Below are 18,925 nucleotides of genomic sequence, written 5' to 3'. Positions count from 1 at the left end.
GAACGAAAAACGTCCATTACTCGTTACGGCGACGCGCGTCCGTTTCGAAAAACGTACGTGTTATTCCCTAATACTATTCAATGCGGAGGAACCATTGCCCGCACCGATTCGTTCGGAATCGATTTCGCTCTCTGTCGCTCTATCGGTCTCGCGCTTCTTTCCCACTCGCTCACTCTCCGTCCGTCGAATATTTCAGTTTTCCGTGTTCCACCAAACGCTGTACGTACACGCGCGTTCGGCGGCGGTCTTCGTTGTACGCGCGCGCCTACCATATGTTACGACGGTGCGCGCGCACCACGGCCGAGCAGATCCACAACGGACTTCTTTTCGGTATGCGGCGCGAGTGGTGGTGGGGGCCGGGGGATCGACGAGGGCGACACCGCCGGCATCGGGTACGCGACGTCGACGGCCGACCAGTACAATTCGGCGTTGTTGTTATTGTTGTTATTGTTGTGACAGCTGCTCCCAGTCCCTACGTTACAGCGGTGGGGTTTCGGAACACGCGCGACGGCGACCTTGAATTTTTCCCGTTTTTCTCGGCAGCGCAGCTGCCGACCGATCGGGCCGCCGTCACGTTCATTGTCCCGCACGCAGCTGTCCCGGACACTTTTCCACTGCACACGCCGAAGACCGTCACGTACAACCGCACGCACACACGCACCCACTGTATTCTTCGTCCGACAACGCGTTTTTTCGGGTAAACATTCATACGTTTGTCGTCATTACTACCACGTACGGCGTACCAGCAACATATTTTACGTGCCCAACACGTTCGACGTCCATCGTAAGTACAAGCATTCAACGTAATAGTAGCGGTACATTATAATTTTTTTTTTTTTTTTGCCTCGTTATTATTCATGAGCGTCGCCGCCGCCGCATGGTTTACATTATCTTTCGCAGTAGTTTTTTTTTTTTTTGCCGTTTTTTACCATGTTCTTTCGTTATGTTAATTTATGGTATGCGTGTTCAAATATTTCCGCTCGTTGTTTACCGTTGCGCGGTCGGAGCGATACACGTAACGCGTCTAACCCAACGCGTTTTTATACGACGGCAACCGAACAGCGGTGTCCAACGTATTTTTGGTGGGTCGCGATAGTCACGCTCTCGTGCTCGAACCGCGGCCGACAGTACAAAACGTGTGACCATCGGCGGTTTTGCTTTCAATCCCGCGACTGATCTCGTCGTCGTCATAAATCCTGATTAAAATACCGATGCACAACCGATTCTCGTATACATAGGTTTGCTCGTGTTTTCCGTTCCGACTTCACGCAAGATAACCTTTACGATTACGTAACCTTACCGTTCCAACAGACACTGTACATTATAATATTGTTCATGCGCTATGTCCGTTACGGGTTCAAATCGGGTCGCGCGCCCATGCGGTCACGATAGCGAACAAATGGTTATAGCTGGTTACACGTTTTGGGACGTTGCGTTATTACCGAAAACCAGTAATGTACCGACACTTTTCTTTCGATACAAGTAGTTACTTTTGGTTTCGATACTTTACTCGTATTGAATCGGTTCATGAGTAGTCATGCCTCATATCTACGTGTTCGCATACCTACGAATGGTATAAAATATATTTTTTCAACGTACAATTTTAAGTAAACATAAAGAAAGAGATGATAATGTGTGAATAGTTCTACATTGTTACCTAAACGTGAGTATAATAATTATATACGTTAATATTAAACCGCACAAATCGTGATTTAAGTATTAAATACGTAAATATTCATACAGCATAATTTATCTATCAAAAACTTGTATTATAATAGTATTACGTTTATTATTGTTATTTCAGCTGAAAGGATAACAGTGTAGGTAAGGAATTTGAATGTTGTTTTTGATACTTGTACCAAGTAAAAGCGTCGATACTGCCTTTCGATGTCTCATCCTTGTACACACTACGCGTTTTAGAACGTTAGCGTACGCGTTTATAAAGAACGTAGAAGAAACGCGTACGGTTCCGCGATAGCGTGCGCGAACACCGTGATAGCTTAATTTTTCGGCATTTAAACGCTGCATGTTTGAAACGCGTACGCTAGCGTCTAGAACGCGTTAGTGCGCAACCAGCTTGACCGGACAAAAAAAAAAAAAAAAAACAACGAAATTAATTGAACGACATTCATTGAGTCTTTTGTGTTATGAACGATAATTCAGATTACCTACACGCTATAACGCTATTGATCTATAACATTGATGCCATTATATAATGTCGAAATTTGACGTATAAACTGTTTAAATTATATGTTTATAAGAAATCCAACGTGAATTCCTACGCGAAAAATGGATATCATATGGTTAATAATTATGAAACACTGAACATAAAGGTTACGGTTTCTAATCGTTCATGTTGTCAATTAAGAAAATAATAAGTGCTCACAACTCAAATTATAATTGACAGCTTCGTAATCATCTTTTTTCTAATTCGTGTAATTAAAATAAATGTAAAATATGATGATAATAACATGATAATGTAAAATAAAATATGTAATTAATATAAATCGGTGTACAATCAATGCCGCAATCGATTAATCGCAATTTCTATTTATTAAATATGATAATATGCACATTAGTAAAAATAAGGAAATCATAACGAGCCATATAAGTCAATTTTTTTTTGCAGAATCCATCGTCATTTAACAATTATTTTAAACGTAATCATATCTTGTATGGTTCGCAGTTTCTGTTTGGAAGTATACAAGTTTTTGTATATTTTAATACTTATAGTTATAACATATGATATTTGCGTATGTGTGTGTGTGTATGTGTACCGCAAATAAGATTTGGCTTTGGGTATGTATAAAATATTTGTAATTTATAATTTTCCGAATCATCCAATTTTTCATCATTTTATGTTTACTAATGTTATTTTTATCCGTTCCTGCCACATACGGGTTATATAATATCATGTACGCTGTGTATTATACGGGGTCTTAAATGGTTATGAATTATAATTATCAAGCACCTATTCGGTCATTTGTGAAAATACGTAAATAACTCTTTAACACGAGATTAAAATACAAAAAAAAAAGAGAAATTGAAGCGACCAGGGTATTTATAATATGAAGGCAATTTCCTTAGAAACGCTAAATCATTAACGTTTACAATTTCAGTTATTTAAAAAAATGTTAGAAGTTATTCAGGGATCAATATTCATATGCTCCGTTATGACGTCTATCCGCGTGCTTGTACACGTGAGTGCTTGAACTCCAGTGAATGTATACTGTATAGGCGTTTTTATGATGATATAATGACAAACAATCCGAGTTGTCGAAATTTAAATAATTTCAACTTAATAATGTAAACTATACAAAATAAATATTATTATTTCTGTATAATGAACTGCATTGAATAAGATAATAATTTTTAATTTGATGATAGTTTTGTTATCTTAAGTTACATACAATTTTAATATAGTCGCATTTATAGTCTTCGACGAAAATAGTACATTTTGCATTACTTATTTGTTCTATAGTTTGAATGCTTCGTGCTTTATGTGTGGATTATTAGCATTATTGACATGTCTCTCTTCTTATAATCATGATAACTTAAATTGTATGATTAATATGAATATTTCACACATGTCAATGAATTTAATTATCATAAAGAGTATGCATATTTTTATGAATATGTAAATTAAAAATTAAAGTAAAACTGGTTTGAGATACTTTCAATTATATAAGAAAATATAATTTTTTAAAAAACAAATAACTGAATTATATATTTTGAAATCGAATACGATATGATATGTTTGTTATTTTAAAAAATGGGCTAAATGTAAAACATTCTCTAACCTTTACTAATCATAATATTTCAAATAAGATGATTCTTGTTTAGTAAATAGATTTTACAACAAGTCAATTAAAATAATTAATTTTCGTTGTTCACAGTATTCAACAAGTACAGTTTCAATTTATATAATGGCTCAACAACAGAAAGACTTAACTGTTAATTATAAGTAAGTAAATACTGTTGTATTTATTATCTATTATCATTGGAAAATTTAATAACTCTTGTAATAACATTAATTTTATTGCTTTAACTGCATTTTTAAAATTAATAAATCGTATTAGTTTTATTTGCTATATCATATGATCTAAAATATAATACGTAATTTATATGCTGTTAAGTAAACTGGTTTCTAGCTTGTAACAATAATAATACCTAGTATGTATAAGCTAGTAAATCATTGGTGTTGTAAATCTTAATTAGATATTGCTGCTAATATTATTATTAACTAATAATATACAATAAATATTATTTTAATTTATGTTTTTTGTAATTTATCTGTATACATAATATGTTTTTATTTTAAATATTAACTTATTTTTATTTATATACACACTAAAAAGGTAAATGAGTTACTGTGATAAACTCTATCCCTCTATTCCAAGTAAATGTGCATTATTTCTTATATTTAAAATTTTTATTACAATATTTCTCGTTGGTTTAAATAAAATATTATTTTATATATCTACAGAACCTTTAGCTATAATATTCATTTATGTAATGTTCGAATAAATTATTGTTTTAAACTCTGAATCTTAGCTTTTGTTAGTACAATTTAGTTATTTTATTATTATTATTATGACAACATATTTTATAATATTGTATTATTTATTTAAATTTTAAAAATAAGTATAGCTTTTTTTTTTAATAAATTAATCTAAAATTTTTTATTAATATTAAATAAATAATAGTCCACTTTAGTTAATGAGAAAAACAAAAACATATACTTATTAATACAAAGATACATTCAATGATTCAGTGAAAAGTATATAGGTGATATTAGTGATCACTAGGGTACGGGTTTTAAAGCAATAAAAAACTAAAGAAAAGCACAAAAAAAAGTAATTAAGTTTTATAAATCTTTCAAATAAAAAATAAAAATAAAAATGGTTTAAAAAAAAAAAATTATTAATTTTCGACATTTTGTAAATGGCTGTATGGTGTATAACGAAAGCTAAACTATAATTTTAGTAAATAATTTCCAGAGCAAGAGCATATTTTTTTGTTTATTGCCGTTTCCAGATATATTAATCTACTATATATCATACGGTATGTGACAAACTGAACGCACGGGGAAAGGTTGTCAAAAAATAATTGAACAAGATTTGGAATACATTATAAAATATAAAATTAAATTAAATTAAATACATTTTATACAATTACATTTAATACAATTACATACATTTCAAATACGTTTATTTAGAACACATTTTGAAAAATATGTACCTTAAAATCAAAAAAAAAAAGTAACCGAAATACTTAAAAAAGCTGGAATATTTGAAATATGTAACATGAAAGTAAAAAAGTATCCAAAATACCCAAAAAGCATTAATATACTTCTTTTATAAAAACGTAAAAGAAAGCAAAATAAAATGTCGTGCTTTTTATTCTAAGTAGTATAAATCGAATTTGTAGCTGACAAAACTTTGGTTTAGAAAAAAAAGTTTAAAAAAAAAAAAAGAAGCAAATGCTTTCAAAATCCGTACTCTAGTACTCATCATCCATGGTGTCGGAGTAAAAAAAATAATTTGATATTTTTATTTAAAACATTATTTAAAAAATGACACTGTCCAATTAAAAAATATACTAATATTTTTTAATTTTTTTAAATAGTTACGATTTTTATAAATATGTAAAATAATATATGTATGATTATTTATTTATATACACAATTATTTGTAAAATACATATTAAAAATGTATTTATGCAATTTTACTTATAAAGTTTTGAATGAGTTTAACATTTTTTTTTCATTACCTATTTAATATTATCAACATGAAGGTATGTTTCAAATAATAATAATTTTATAACTGTATTATTAGTTATTTTTTTATACATAGAAAATTTTAAGATTTTTAGTTTTGTTTTTTTTTATCTTATTATCTTATTATATTATAATATCTTATTTTCTATACAGTATTTATTAGTATGTCTCTGAAATAAATTTTTATTACAATGCAAGTCCGACTGCTGACTTCAATATAATCCTTATATTAAAAAAAAAGCAAAACTTATTACTTGATTAGACTAACCGTTTTTCGCCATCGAAAATAATGTTTGTAGCATCTCTATCATCGAGGAAAAATTACAATGATGTTTTGATTCTATATAAATGACTAAATGGTAAAATAATGAGAAACTAAAGAATTGCTAAACAAGATTATTATGAGATTTTATATACTTTAGAAATTAAATTTTAACGAATTCGTGTATTTCAATGAATTTCGATTATACGATATTAGTTGTTTGGTTGTTACTCAATAAATATTAATTGTAGTGTTTTAAGACATTAACTGAGTACTTTAATTAGAATTTCAATGGAATTTGTGTTGTTTATAGGCATTTTAAATATTCGATTTTTCCAAATTCTAATTTGATTTACGAAAGAACAAAAAATGTTGTACATGAGAACATAATAATAATAATGTAATTTAATAACCTACCTATGTAACTTTTATTTATTTTACCTTTTTCGAAAAAGTTATAGTATTAAAAGTTTAACCAATCATTTTAAAAAAAAGTAGTTCTACTGCATTATTAACCTTATGCATTATCTTTAAAAATTCTCGTATATAATGATTCATCCTACCTCATTCACTCAGAATTGTTTTTTCAAGAGTAATTGTACATTGGTTTCAAGTTTTTAAGACTAATATAACAATATTATTCATCCATCGTACTTTTATTTTATTAGGAGTTACGCTCGTTTTTATATACTATATTAATAATATTTATTAATATTACTATTAAGTATTACGCATTATTGTTATAAGAAATATAATAGCAATGCAATATTAAAAAAAAAATATTATTACTGTTAATAGTATTTTTTGTAATTAGTAAGTCAAACATATATTTAGATAAAATATTGTTTCTAAAAATTAAATACAGTAAAACCTCGGTATAACGGAACATTATTTTGGTCCCGTCTCAAATTACATACAATTAATTAACTCCGTCAAGACGGAAACTCCGTTAACACGGAAAAATATCATGGTCCCGATCAATTTCGTCTTATCGAAGTTTTACTGTAATACGTAATATGCTAGAGCCTTTCTCATGTATAATAGCAGTTATTAACTATACGATCAATTGAAAAACCACTAGGTACGACGAATACTAAATGTGGACTTATTGCTTTGTTTCAAGTCATAAAGAAAACATCATTGTATAACTCCTCGTTTTACGGATGATATATAAATTTAAAATTATAATATATATGTATATATGTATGTATCGAATTATTAAAATTGTTCTAGGACATTGCCCAAGTTTTCTGTTGTCGATTTCGAGTTTGCCTTGTATGATGATTTACTATATTTAATATCCGGTGCAATTTCCCACAGTGATTCTGTGGAGAATGATGTGACGAAATTCGAAGGGATACCGATTCGAATAGATAAAGATGGAAAGACAATGAATATGACACGCCGAGAGCAAAGTAAAGTCTTAAGTTTTTTTAGAAGAATTTTAGCCCCCAAAAAATTGGCTCAGTTTAAAGCGTTTAAAATGGAGATGGATAATGGCTTTAAATTGTGCTACACAAATTTAACTAGAAATATAATTGCGAACCACTTTAATTTCGAAAATAGAAATAATATTATATTGGTATGGAACGGGTCTACAGATGTAATTATTCTAGAAAGATTACGTATTTGGAATGCTGTAGTCAATTTAGAAGCTTATGATGTTTATAATAATGGTGATTTCTTTTTAAGACTAACTTTCCTTCGAACCAAACAACTCATAGCCCAAGTTCCCTTAGGAAAATTTTATAAAAATGGCAGGTTATTGTCACTAACTGAAGCCCATGATATCATTTGTTGGGATTCACATGAGATTACCTATCTACACGATCCAAGGGTAGATGTTATTCTAACAAAGTGTTTATTTAATTATTTGGTAAATGAAGAAACTTTTGAAAAAATACTAAAAAGGACTTTGGTGTTAGCAGAAAGTTCGTAGTTACAAATAAGAAATATATTTTTTCCTTCCTAAATAACTTTGTATACATTGTTTAATTTTATGTAATTGTTTATGTATGTATGTGTATATATATATATATATATATATATGTGTTCTAAAAGCTATATTATTGTGATTTATTTTGTAATACTAATATTATTTCCTATTGTATTTTAATTTTTTTTTTTTTAAATTATCAAAAGTGATATGGTTTAATTTCCTCGTAGTTTATAAGTTCCAATGATACTTGTTATGTCATATATTCTTCTTCTTCTTTTTTTCAATTTTTATCTCATAGATAATTATTTAAAATTGTACATGTATTATATTTTTATTTTATTTTGATGTCTATCAGTAACATTAAATTTAAATTAAAAGAAAAAGAAAAAGTTTTTTCTTTAGCTAACTATTTGTTTTGTATATTATCAGTGTTCGAATCGAGGGAGGTATAGGAGGGCAGAGTACCCCAACTACTTATCAGGAATTTTAGCGTACCTTACTATAATTACGTTATAACTATAACACTTAACAAGTATTGGGGACGCTATTTTTTTTTTTTAAGTAAACAGAATCTCCTTCTATAATTTTGCATGTCGAGCACTGTATATTATGTTGTATAACTGTGTATAAATAATTATCAATTGTTATATTAATTAAATAATTTATCAAAAAACTTTTCAAATCGTACTTTATATTTTATACTTATTTTTAAAAGATTTTAAAATATTAAACTATTTTTTCAGAATTTTGAATAATTTTACTGTAAATTGTATTTAAAATTAAAAATATATCAATAAGAATTTATTTTACCTACATTTTTTTTTGTTAATACCTACTATATTTTTTTTATTTACCATATAGATTATGAATATATACATTTTCAATTGAAAAACTAAAATATATAATTAAATGATTATTCGAGGTTTTTAAATTATATTTTGATACCTTTGTTCATCCCTCATCAAAGCAATATTGTTTATACTATTTATGTTTTTCAACAAATAAAAATTGTATGAAGTAATTTGCTTTTGAATATGAAAGTATTAGAATCAATAATATCAGTAAATAATAAATACCTAACAGTGTATATGGATGAACATGAATGTAACATAATTTAAATTAGCTTGTAAGTATAAACCTGGCTGATTTTAAATCTAAATTTACTCAAAATCCTAATCACATCAAAGACTTACACATGAAAACGTTTCAAATTATATTATAAAAGAGGTCATTTAAATAATTTATTAATAACTAATAAGACCGTTTTTTGCATTAGTAAATATTCCAGTTATATTTTAATAATATACATCTAGTATAGCAGTTCTCAAACGTTACTTCGCGGAGCCCCAGAGTTTCGCAAGAGAATTTTAAATGCTACGTGGGCATAACTGAATCAATTACATTTAAATATTATTATATTTCTTAGTTATTGAGGAAAATCATTGGTATGATCACTTGAATTGCGCAATGAGTTTGTTTTAGTGACAACCATTTAATTTAGAACTCGGACTTCTGATAAAATTTAGTTATTCTGACTTTATTACTTGGCTGATATTTTTATAAAATTAAATAAAGTAGGTTTATTAATATAACCTAAAATTACATAGTTTTCACAGCAAATTTCAATATCCGAGTTTTTGAAAAAAATTTATTTTGGACCGTGTATTTTTCTCAATATGAAATAATATCCACTACTATTTTTCGGACAGTTCATAATAATAACGTGAATCTAATAGAATACCCAACACATTGGATTATTAGTGATTTCTTTTATAATAATTTTCAATGTATTAAAATATAATTTATGCATTCATATGCAGTTTAAAAATCTTGATTAAACGAGATTCAACCCATTTGATAGTACCAATAAAATAATATAAAATATCATAACGAAATAATTTAGTAAAATGACAAAACACAATTACCTATTGACAAAGTGATAAAAAAATTAAAAATAAATAGTTTGTAACCATGCTAATAGTTAAATCAAATGATCTAGTTATTTCCTATTAACATAACATTGATGTAAAAATTTTAGTTCGTATAAACAAGAATAACAATCAAACTTCAACTAAAAAATTGTTTAAAAAATTATGCTGGTCCCAAAGTGAGTCTTATAAGTGGCGTCTATTGTATATCTATAAACTTGTAAGAAATAATTAACCAAAACCCTTTCATAATTGCAATATTAAATATATCAATCATTTATTGAATAAAGTTGCTAATATTTTAATTGATAATGTAAATAATATAAGGATGGCGTTAAAAACTATTAATAATATAATGAAACAAAAAAATTATAATGCAAAACACTTAAATTAAAAAACCTTTCTTTAATAATGTTTGACAGTATTTATTTAATGTAGTTGTGATATATACAAATAAAAATTTTGAAAATAAAATTTAAGAACTTTGTCCCAAATTATAATTTTGCTAAATATGTTTTAAAATATAACCAAAATATATAATTACTGTAACAATTTTATTATTAATTTTGTATTGGAAGAATAAATACAATATAAGTAAATTATAAAGTTGGGAAAATAAATTGAATATTATCATAAATGTACAAATAGATTTTAATTCATATATAATATATACTCGTATGTTTTAGATAATAAATTATAGTTAAAAAATGTCTTCTTAGATTTCAATTGTTTAACCGAGTTATTATTTTTTTTTCAACAACTTATTTTAGTATAATTGTTATTTTTTAACTTTATTAAATTTTTTCTGTACTATTTATAAATAACTTTTAATTGTATTCTTTATTTAAATTTTAATATATTCACTGTATTTTTATACCTAATTATGATTTTTAAATCTATACATATCGTATATATATATTAGCTATATTTGAATATATTATATAAGTATCTACTATCTTACTTAATATAGGTATTTAGTTTAATATAATTTAAGTTAGTTCCTAACTTATGCTCTTTAAGCGTTAATCTAAATAAATAATTAAATAAGAAAACGAATTAACAAAGAAAAATTATCCAACAGTTAATATCTATGATGAATCTGAAATCACTGATTTGAAATATAACAAATGTATTAAAAATATACCTATGTAAAAATACAAATTTTGAATAATATGTACTCGTTTTTACCAAATCATTTTCTAAATTACTTAAATTAATATAATTTTTCATTCAATATTAATAATACATATTTATGTTAAATTCTAAATAAAGCATTATATTATTCTGATTATTGGCCAATAATAGCACTAAAACTTCGATGATAATGCTAAAAATCTAAAATGCTTCAATTATGTAAAAAATATCAAAATAAAATTTCATTTTTTTAGTGTCTGGTATATAAAACAAATTTATATTGCTATTTTTATCTGTATTCTATAAAAATTAGTAAATGCTATAAAATCTAAACCCTTAGTAATATTCATAATTGAAGCGCTCGGCCGAACAACGGGACAAGCGCCAATCTCGGCAATATTACGTTTATCGATGGAGTATCGGGGCACGAGTACAATTTATTGTATATGTTCACTACCACATTGAAATTACAATAAAAATAGATTAAAAGGCAATAATAAGCAATAATAAGTTTAGTTTTAAGTCGTGGAAATGGTCCGTAATATTTTAAACGCCTCCATTGTAAAATGCGCTCAGTGGCACTTGTCCCGTTGTTCAGCCGAGCGCTTCAATTAATGAATATTAATATTAATACAATATTACCCATATGTATAATAAGTATGTGAATAGGTATTATATTTTAATTAATTCATTATAAATTTTACTAATTTCTAATAATAAATCGAGTTTAAATGAATTTGAATAAATTATGAGAATTTTATACACACAATATCTACTAAAAAACGCAAAACGTAATTTGGTTGAAAAATTTACAAAACTTAAAGCAAGGAAAAATGTCTTTGTTTAATCTAAGAGAGTCTTATAATAATAATAATTTATTGCAACAACATCAGTTTAACAAGTTAAATATAAAATAAATATTTAAGATAGTTGCAACTCATCCTATAAGCAAATAAGCTTGAATGCGGATGAGTTGAGTTCAATTAAAACATAAAAGGTACAAGTAATATTAAATTACAAATTGAAAGCAAATTATACAAAAGAATAAAAATCTAAGAAAGTACACTAAATACATGATTGTTATATTGATTAAAATTAATAAAAGAAAAAATATTAATGTTATAAACACGTAATAATAAAACACCATTAATAATAATACTTTGATTACCAAAATTTGTTTTATTCATGGGAACATTTAGGTTGTTATTATGTTTTAGTCTAGTATTGTAAACATGCGATGATTGAAAATCTTTAATTAAGTTTTTAATTTTATAAATATATAAATAAAGTTTGACATTTGAATGATAACATAAAAGGTTGAACATAAAGAATTGTATTTAATACATTAAGATGACTGGAGTATGTACAACCCCAGACCAAAGAACCATATAAATAAACTGATTGTGCTAAAGCTAAGAAGACTACCCTTAAAGTTTTAAGATCTAAGATATTTCGTAGTATTTTTAAATTTATAAAATAATTTTCTTATTGAATTATTAACAGAATAAATATGATCAACAATTTTTAGTTTATGGTCAAAAAGAATACCTAAGTTTTTAATATTATACACTCTCTCAAAAGGAACACAATTATAAAGTAAATTTAAATATTTAAAATTATAAGAATGTATGCCTAATTCAGAAATGGAACTATATGATGTAATCGTACAGTTAGAAATATTAAAAATTACATATTTAGATTTACTTAAATTCAATTGAAGATTATTATTGTCACACCAATTCTTAATCAAATCCAGACATAAATTAGCTTCTTTTATTAGTTTATTATAATATTTATTCTTTACAAGTACCACTGTATTATCAGCATAGCACAAAATATTAGCATTTAGGTTTAAGTTTAATAGCCCATTAATACAAATAATAAATAATATTGGGTCAAGAACAGTACCTTGTGGTACCAAAAAACTATTGGTATTTATATCACTCAGTGTTTCTTCAATTCTAACTTGTTGGGATCTATTTGAAATAGAAGATTTGATTAAGTTTAGAGCATTACCTCTTATACCACAGAAATCAAGTTTGATAATTAATAACTCATGATTCACACTGTCAAACGTTTTTTTAAAATCAAGAAAAATACCCAAAACTTTGAATTTTTTATCCAAATTATCATGAATAATGTGGGAAGTTTCAATTAATGGATCCATGGTTGACATATTTGGACGAAAACCATATTGATTTGGTGAAAAAAATGAATGTTTATTAAGAAAATTAATAAGTCTTTTTTTAATACATTTTTCAAAAATTTTAGATATAGTTAAAGTTAATGCAATGGGCCTGTAGTTACTACAAAGTTTTTTGTCACCTGTTTTAAAAAGAGGCAGAATAATAGTATCTTTATATGCAGAAGGATATTTGCCAGAGACCATTGAAAAATTAAAAATGATAGATAATGGAATTGAAGAATTGAAATTGTGTCAGCCGTTTTTTTAAGAATAAAATTAGACAAATCATTTGTAAAATAAGAAGAATTTTCTGGAATTTTCCGAACAAATTTGAAATTTCAAATGGGTATATTGGATCAAGATAAATAGAATCATTTATATGGCAATTTTTATTTAATTATTTCCAATTTAATTTATTATAATTACCAATATTTATGTCATCAGAAATATTTTTTCCAACATTAATATAATAATTATTAAATTCATTCAATATATCAGATTTGTTAGTTAAAGGAATATTCGAAACGTTACTGTTAAGGTAGTTTATTGGAGGTTCTTTTTTCTTAGAACTATATGATAATTCATTTATTAATTTCCATTTGGTTTTCATATTGTTTTTAGATAAAAGTATTAGATCACTGTAATTTAAACAACGAGCTTTTTTAATTAATAGGTTCAAAAGATTTCTATATTAGATATACTATTGTTTGTTTTAAATCAAAAGGTGATTTAAGTTTTTTTTTATAAAGTTTTTGTCTATTTATATATAAGAATATAAGAAGACCATTAGTTACCCATGTTTTAATTTTATTGGTTTTTTTAAATTTATTTTTTGAAGTATTAGTAACTTTAGCAGCACTAGTAATTAATTTAATTATTTTATAGTTAAATTTCTCTACCAATATGTCTACATCATTAGCAATGAGTAAAATTTGCCAATCAAACGAAAAAATTAAAGTATTTAATACATTGAAATTAATAATTTTTTTGTTATTAAACTTATTGTTTTTTAAATTATCCTTTGAATTTTAAATACAATCATTATTTATAAAGAAAGTCAAACTAAAATGATCCGTAATATCCGTTTTAATAATAAAAGAATTTGCTTTAGATATATTAATATTTCTAATAAAAATATGAACAATACAAAACGTTAAAGTATCAATAACCCTAGTATAAGAGTCAATGCATGAAATAAAATTGTAAGTTGCCAGAATATTTAAATAATTAGAGACATTACTTGATTTTTCAAGGATATTAATATTCATATCACCACAGATAATTACTTTATAAGTATTAGAAATGTTTGACAAATAGGCATCAATGCCCATTAAAAAATTATTAATAGCTAAACTTGGTGATCTATAAATTCCTATAATTTTATAGTTAAGTTCGTTGAATTTAAAATTAATTTCAATAGAATTGCAATCTGTTATAATATTAGTATTAAGATCCGTGATAATTACATTATTTCTAATAAAAATAGTAACACCATCAGCTTTATTTAACAAGCCTAAGGAATGATATATTTTATATCCATTAATATCAACATTTAAATTTTCACTTAACCATGTCTCAGTTAAAATAATAATTTCAAATGATTGTGTAATAGTTTTTAGTTAAACCAAGATTTCGTTAAAGTGCAAATTAACACTACGAATATTACAATAAAAAATTGATAAGTCTTTAGAATTAAAAACAATATCAGTTAAATTATCAATTATTTTATTAGCGACATTGTTACTAGTGTTAATTTTTTTAAGAATATTTGGTTGAAAAGACATAGATAATAATAAGAAAAACTACAAAAATTACTTATAAATAAGTTGTATTGTAATAGTATTTCAAATCAAAGGCCACTTATAAAGATAAGATGATGAACGTAAAACAGGTACTATTTCCACAAACATTCAACCATTTTATTAGTATCTATCGTCATTAGTTGTCCATATCACCTTTCTTCATAAAAAAAACTCCAGTGCTATTCGATCAAACATATTTGTAACAATATTTACTTGCCACTTGTTTTGTAGTCCATAATATTTTCTTATTCCCCATCGACAGTTGATCATTTAAATATATACGTGTTGGGTTAAAGTTTGAATATAAGTCAGTTGCAATTATAGGTTTAATTTTACATTGAGTTTTGAAAGCTTTAATTAATTCTTCTTTTTTTGTTATTGTTAAAAATAACAATTATGTTGCTTTTTAAATTATTACTCATTTTACTGCAATATAATTTACTCACATATTCTTCTTTTAAGTTGATATTTACTAAGCTTGACACATTCTTATACACAATGTTTAAATGTTGGAATAATATTATATCTGTATATCTTGTTTTTATAAAATTATAAAAACTTTTTTATCATTATGTTGTCTTATAAATATAAAAGGTAATTGTAATATTTATCCTGAATGCTTATGTTAATATATTATGTATAACTCATATTACATTTAATTTTTGAGTACAAACGATTTTTATAATTTTTATTTATATTTTTGTGAAAAAAAGTAATTTTTCTATAATTTATCCAAGATAATGAAATTTCAATTTTTAAATAACATCAAAACAAAATAAATATAACAAAAACAATTATAAATAAATAGATACCTTAATTTACAAATATTAAACATATTTAAGGAACGAGTTAAAATATATGCTAAAAATGTGAAGTAAATTTTACAACAAAAAAATTGGGGAAATGGAGGGGACGTCAAATGTTGTTACCCTAAGGCATAAATGTCACGATGGTACTGAATATAAACAGTATCAATATATAATACACATGACATTGTGTAAAATACTTTAACTAGTAAGTTGTTTGATGGAAATTGATTTAGTGGAAACAAATATCAGCCAAAATATCATTTGATGGAAATGGATATTTTTATTATTAATTGGTTTAAATAGGTATAATTTTGTGGAAACGTGTCTTACCAGAGTCATTATTAATTGTGAATTACAAACAAATACGGCTGGTAATCAACTCGTTGGTACTCACTCTTTGTGAGATCAATCTATATGTTATATTTAACTAATATTGTTTATGCAGTGCAAATACATATTATTATTAGGCTCTAAATCCAATCGTTGGTCCGTGATCAGGTCTCATAATTTTATGAGCACATAGAGCCCTACCTGAATTGTTTGGTTTCGGCACCATTGAGTATAAACAACGAACAAATTAATCACTGTTTAATTTATTAAACACCTAACGGGATTAAAATGTAATAATATAAAATTTCATTAAATAACATATGTACCTACATACATTCATCAATATCGAAAACATAAAAGTAAAATTGATAGAATAATTACATAAATTGATACTAGTGATACTTTTATAATGTAGTACATACTGCTTATAGGCGCTTTCATTACATATTTGATAATACATAATGCGTATTATAAAATAAATATATTATTATTTATAATAATTTATAATATTTATTAAAAACATTTGTGATTTTAGTTTGTTTTAATTATTTTCAAAAATTTTAGAAATATACTGCAAGGGCAGTATGATTTATAATTAATAAGCAATTATTGCACATTTATAATATAAATATATACTTGTATTTACCAGTAGGTAAATAGTAAATATATTTAGATATTTATAATCCACTCCTCCCGTTTATGTAGGCTGGATCCGCGTCTAGTATTTGGATACGTCCCGAACGTTCCAAGTGATTTTCGGTCTAAACGACTGAACCTTTTATCCGAGATTCCTATAAGCGGCGTCTACTACCAAGACTAATATTTATTCATTTTATCATTTAGCTTAAATTTTTTTAATTGTATGTAATTATTTGTAATGAATTCGAAAAACTTAAGTCTGCTTCCAAATTCGTAAAGCTATAGAACTCAATGAAATCTTTATTTGTGAGCCATAGCGTTATAATATTTGAAGATGAGTAAAAAATATTTAGGAAAAAAATTAAAGGTCAGTGCACACAGAAAATCAGGATAATCATGTTCGAGTTGTATCTTAAATTGTACCAGTCGACTGTATTTTGTCTTGAATAGTTTTTTAACCTATCGGCGTGTGTTACCTTTATTTGAAATATTCATTACCAGACCACTAATACATTTTATATCACCGCAAAAATTTAAGCCACTATCACACTTCATATTTGTGTACTTATAACATGGAATTAATTTTTTTTTTTTGCATATCGAGTAAAATGTTTGACACCCTTTTTCGGTGCACCGAAAATATGTGATTTTAAAACATTTCCTATAGAGAAAAACTCTTGTTTTTAAGAATTCCTTTTTAATCACCACCATAAATTGTTGCGTTTTGTTATATTTTAGTATAGGCTTATAAGGTAATAAATTCCGTGTTTTTAAAAAAAGTACACACATTTATTAATTTTGATTGTTATTTTGTTACAATTAACTTATATTCGTAACATTGTTTGAGTATATAAGAAATAATAACAGTATAATAGTACAATAATTAACGGCCAAACTTAGTGGTGATGCGAAGTTTATTTTCCAATGAAGCAGTTAACGAGAATCGAGTACCCACCACAAGTCTAAGTTATAGATTCACAAAGTTCAATTGTACTTGGAAGAACAGTTGTATTAAAAATAATGGGTTCAAGCTAAATAATGTATAATAATATTTTATATCAAATGTGCAAATAGTTTATTAAACTTTTTTGTTACACAACACTACCTACCCACCTAATTTTAGTCATGAAGCAGCTACTTCAAAAATATCTGCATCGCGCTGTCACTGGTAACACCAATCATGTATAATCGGCACGGTTCACAACCACTAATTGACAGAACATTTTCAGATATTATACATTATTGTATTGATTTTAATTGCGAAATGTTATATATGTTATGTTATTTATGCTATATTTAACAGTGAATTTTATAAGGAATTTTCACTGGGCGAAAAAAAATTTTTTTCTCAAAATAGTCGATGTATAATACCATAGTACGATTATAGTATTACACGTTTGTTTCGTATTATTTCGCCCAATCTTTTAAAATACTGTCGACAGAGTATAATCACTGGGCAACATTTGTGTCGCCTAGTTAACTAGTTAAAAAATGCACTGATATTTAACCTACATACATATATAATGACCAAGGGTGGATAGGAAAAGGTTTAGTAGCATATTAAACGATTACCTAAACTTTATATATGTTGAAATATCACAGTAGTAGTCCATGTATTGTATATAATAATATGTAAAGTATTAAGTATAAGTCTCAAAAAGGCAAATTAGACTTTTCTTCATAGGTGTAATGAACCAAGTATAAATTATAAATGTAAATAAATTGTAACAATTAGGTGACTATAAGGAACATAATATAAAACAAATAGAAAATATAAATATTATTAATTATATGTTAAACATATATATATATATATATATATATATATATATTAAGCTTAGATGATGTATATAAAATACATAGAATATTTTCAAAATTGGTATCGATATCTACTTTAAAATAAAACAATAATAACAGGATAAATTTTATTTTAATGAAAATAATTTAGTTTTAATTTTTATTATAAAATGAAATGATGTTACAATTTATTTAATGGAAATACATATTAAAAATAATATCAATGTATAAATATAAAATATTCTTAACTGAGTATATAATAAACAAGGAGATATAATAATAATAATAATAATAATAATAATAATAATAATAATAATAATA

General features: G+C 25.9%; 1 protein-coding gene across 3 annotated transcripts in view; it reads left to right on the top strand.

Moving 5' to 3' along the window:
• The first annotated feature begins 210 nt into the window (after positions 1–210).
• LOC112681011 overlaps positions 211–18,925 on the top strand; it is an 18,902-nt gene continuing 187 nt past the window's right edge. Inside the window, exons 1-3 of one of the 3 annotated variants that reach the window (XM_025551309.1) lie at positions 211–784; positions 3,897–3,964; positions 7,275–8,019. In XM_025551309.1, the coding sequence (XP_025407094.1) occupies positions 3,927–3,964; positions 7,275–7,980 (744 nt within the window). In that variant the 5' untranslated portion in view covers positions 211–784; positions 3,897–3,926 and the 3' untranslated portion in view covers positions 7,981–8,019. The other 2 variants (XM_025551420.1, XM_025551366.1) reach the window with 2 other exon arrangements.

Source organism: Sipha flava, unplaced genomic scaffold (assembly GCF_003268045.1).
Source record: "Sipha flava isolate LNK unplaced genomic scaffold, YSA_version1 0_pilon_pilon, whole genome shotgun sequence".
Taxonomy (NCBI): Eukaryota; Metazoa; Arthropoda; class Insecta; order Hemiptera; family Aphididae; genus Sipha; species Sipha flava.
The sequence above is the reverse complement of the archived record's forward strand: the minus strand, read 5'-3'. Positions and strand labels throughout refer to the sequence as shown.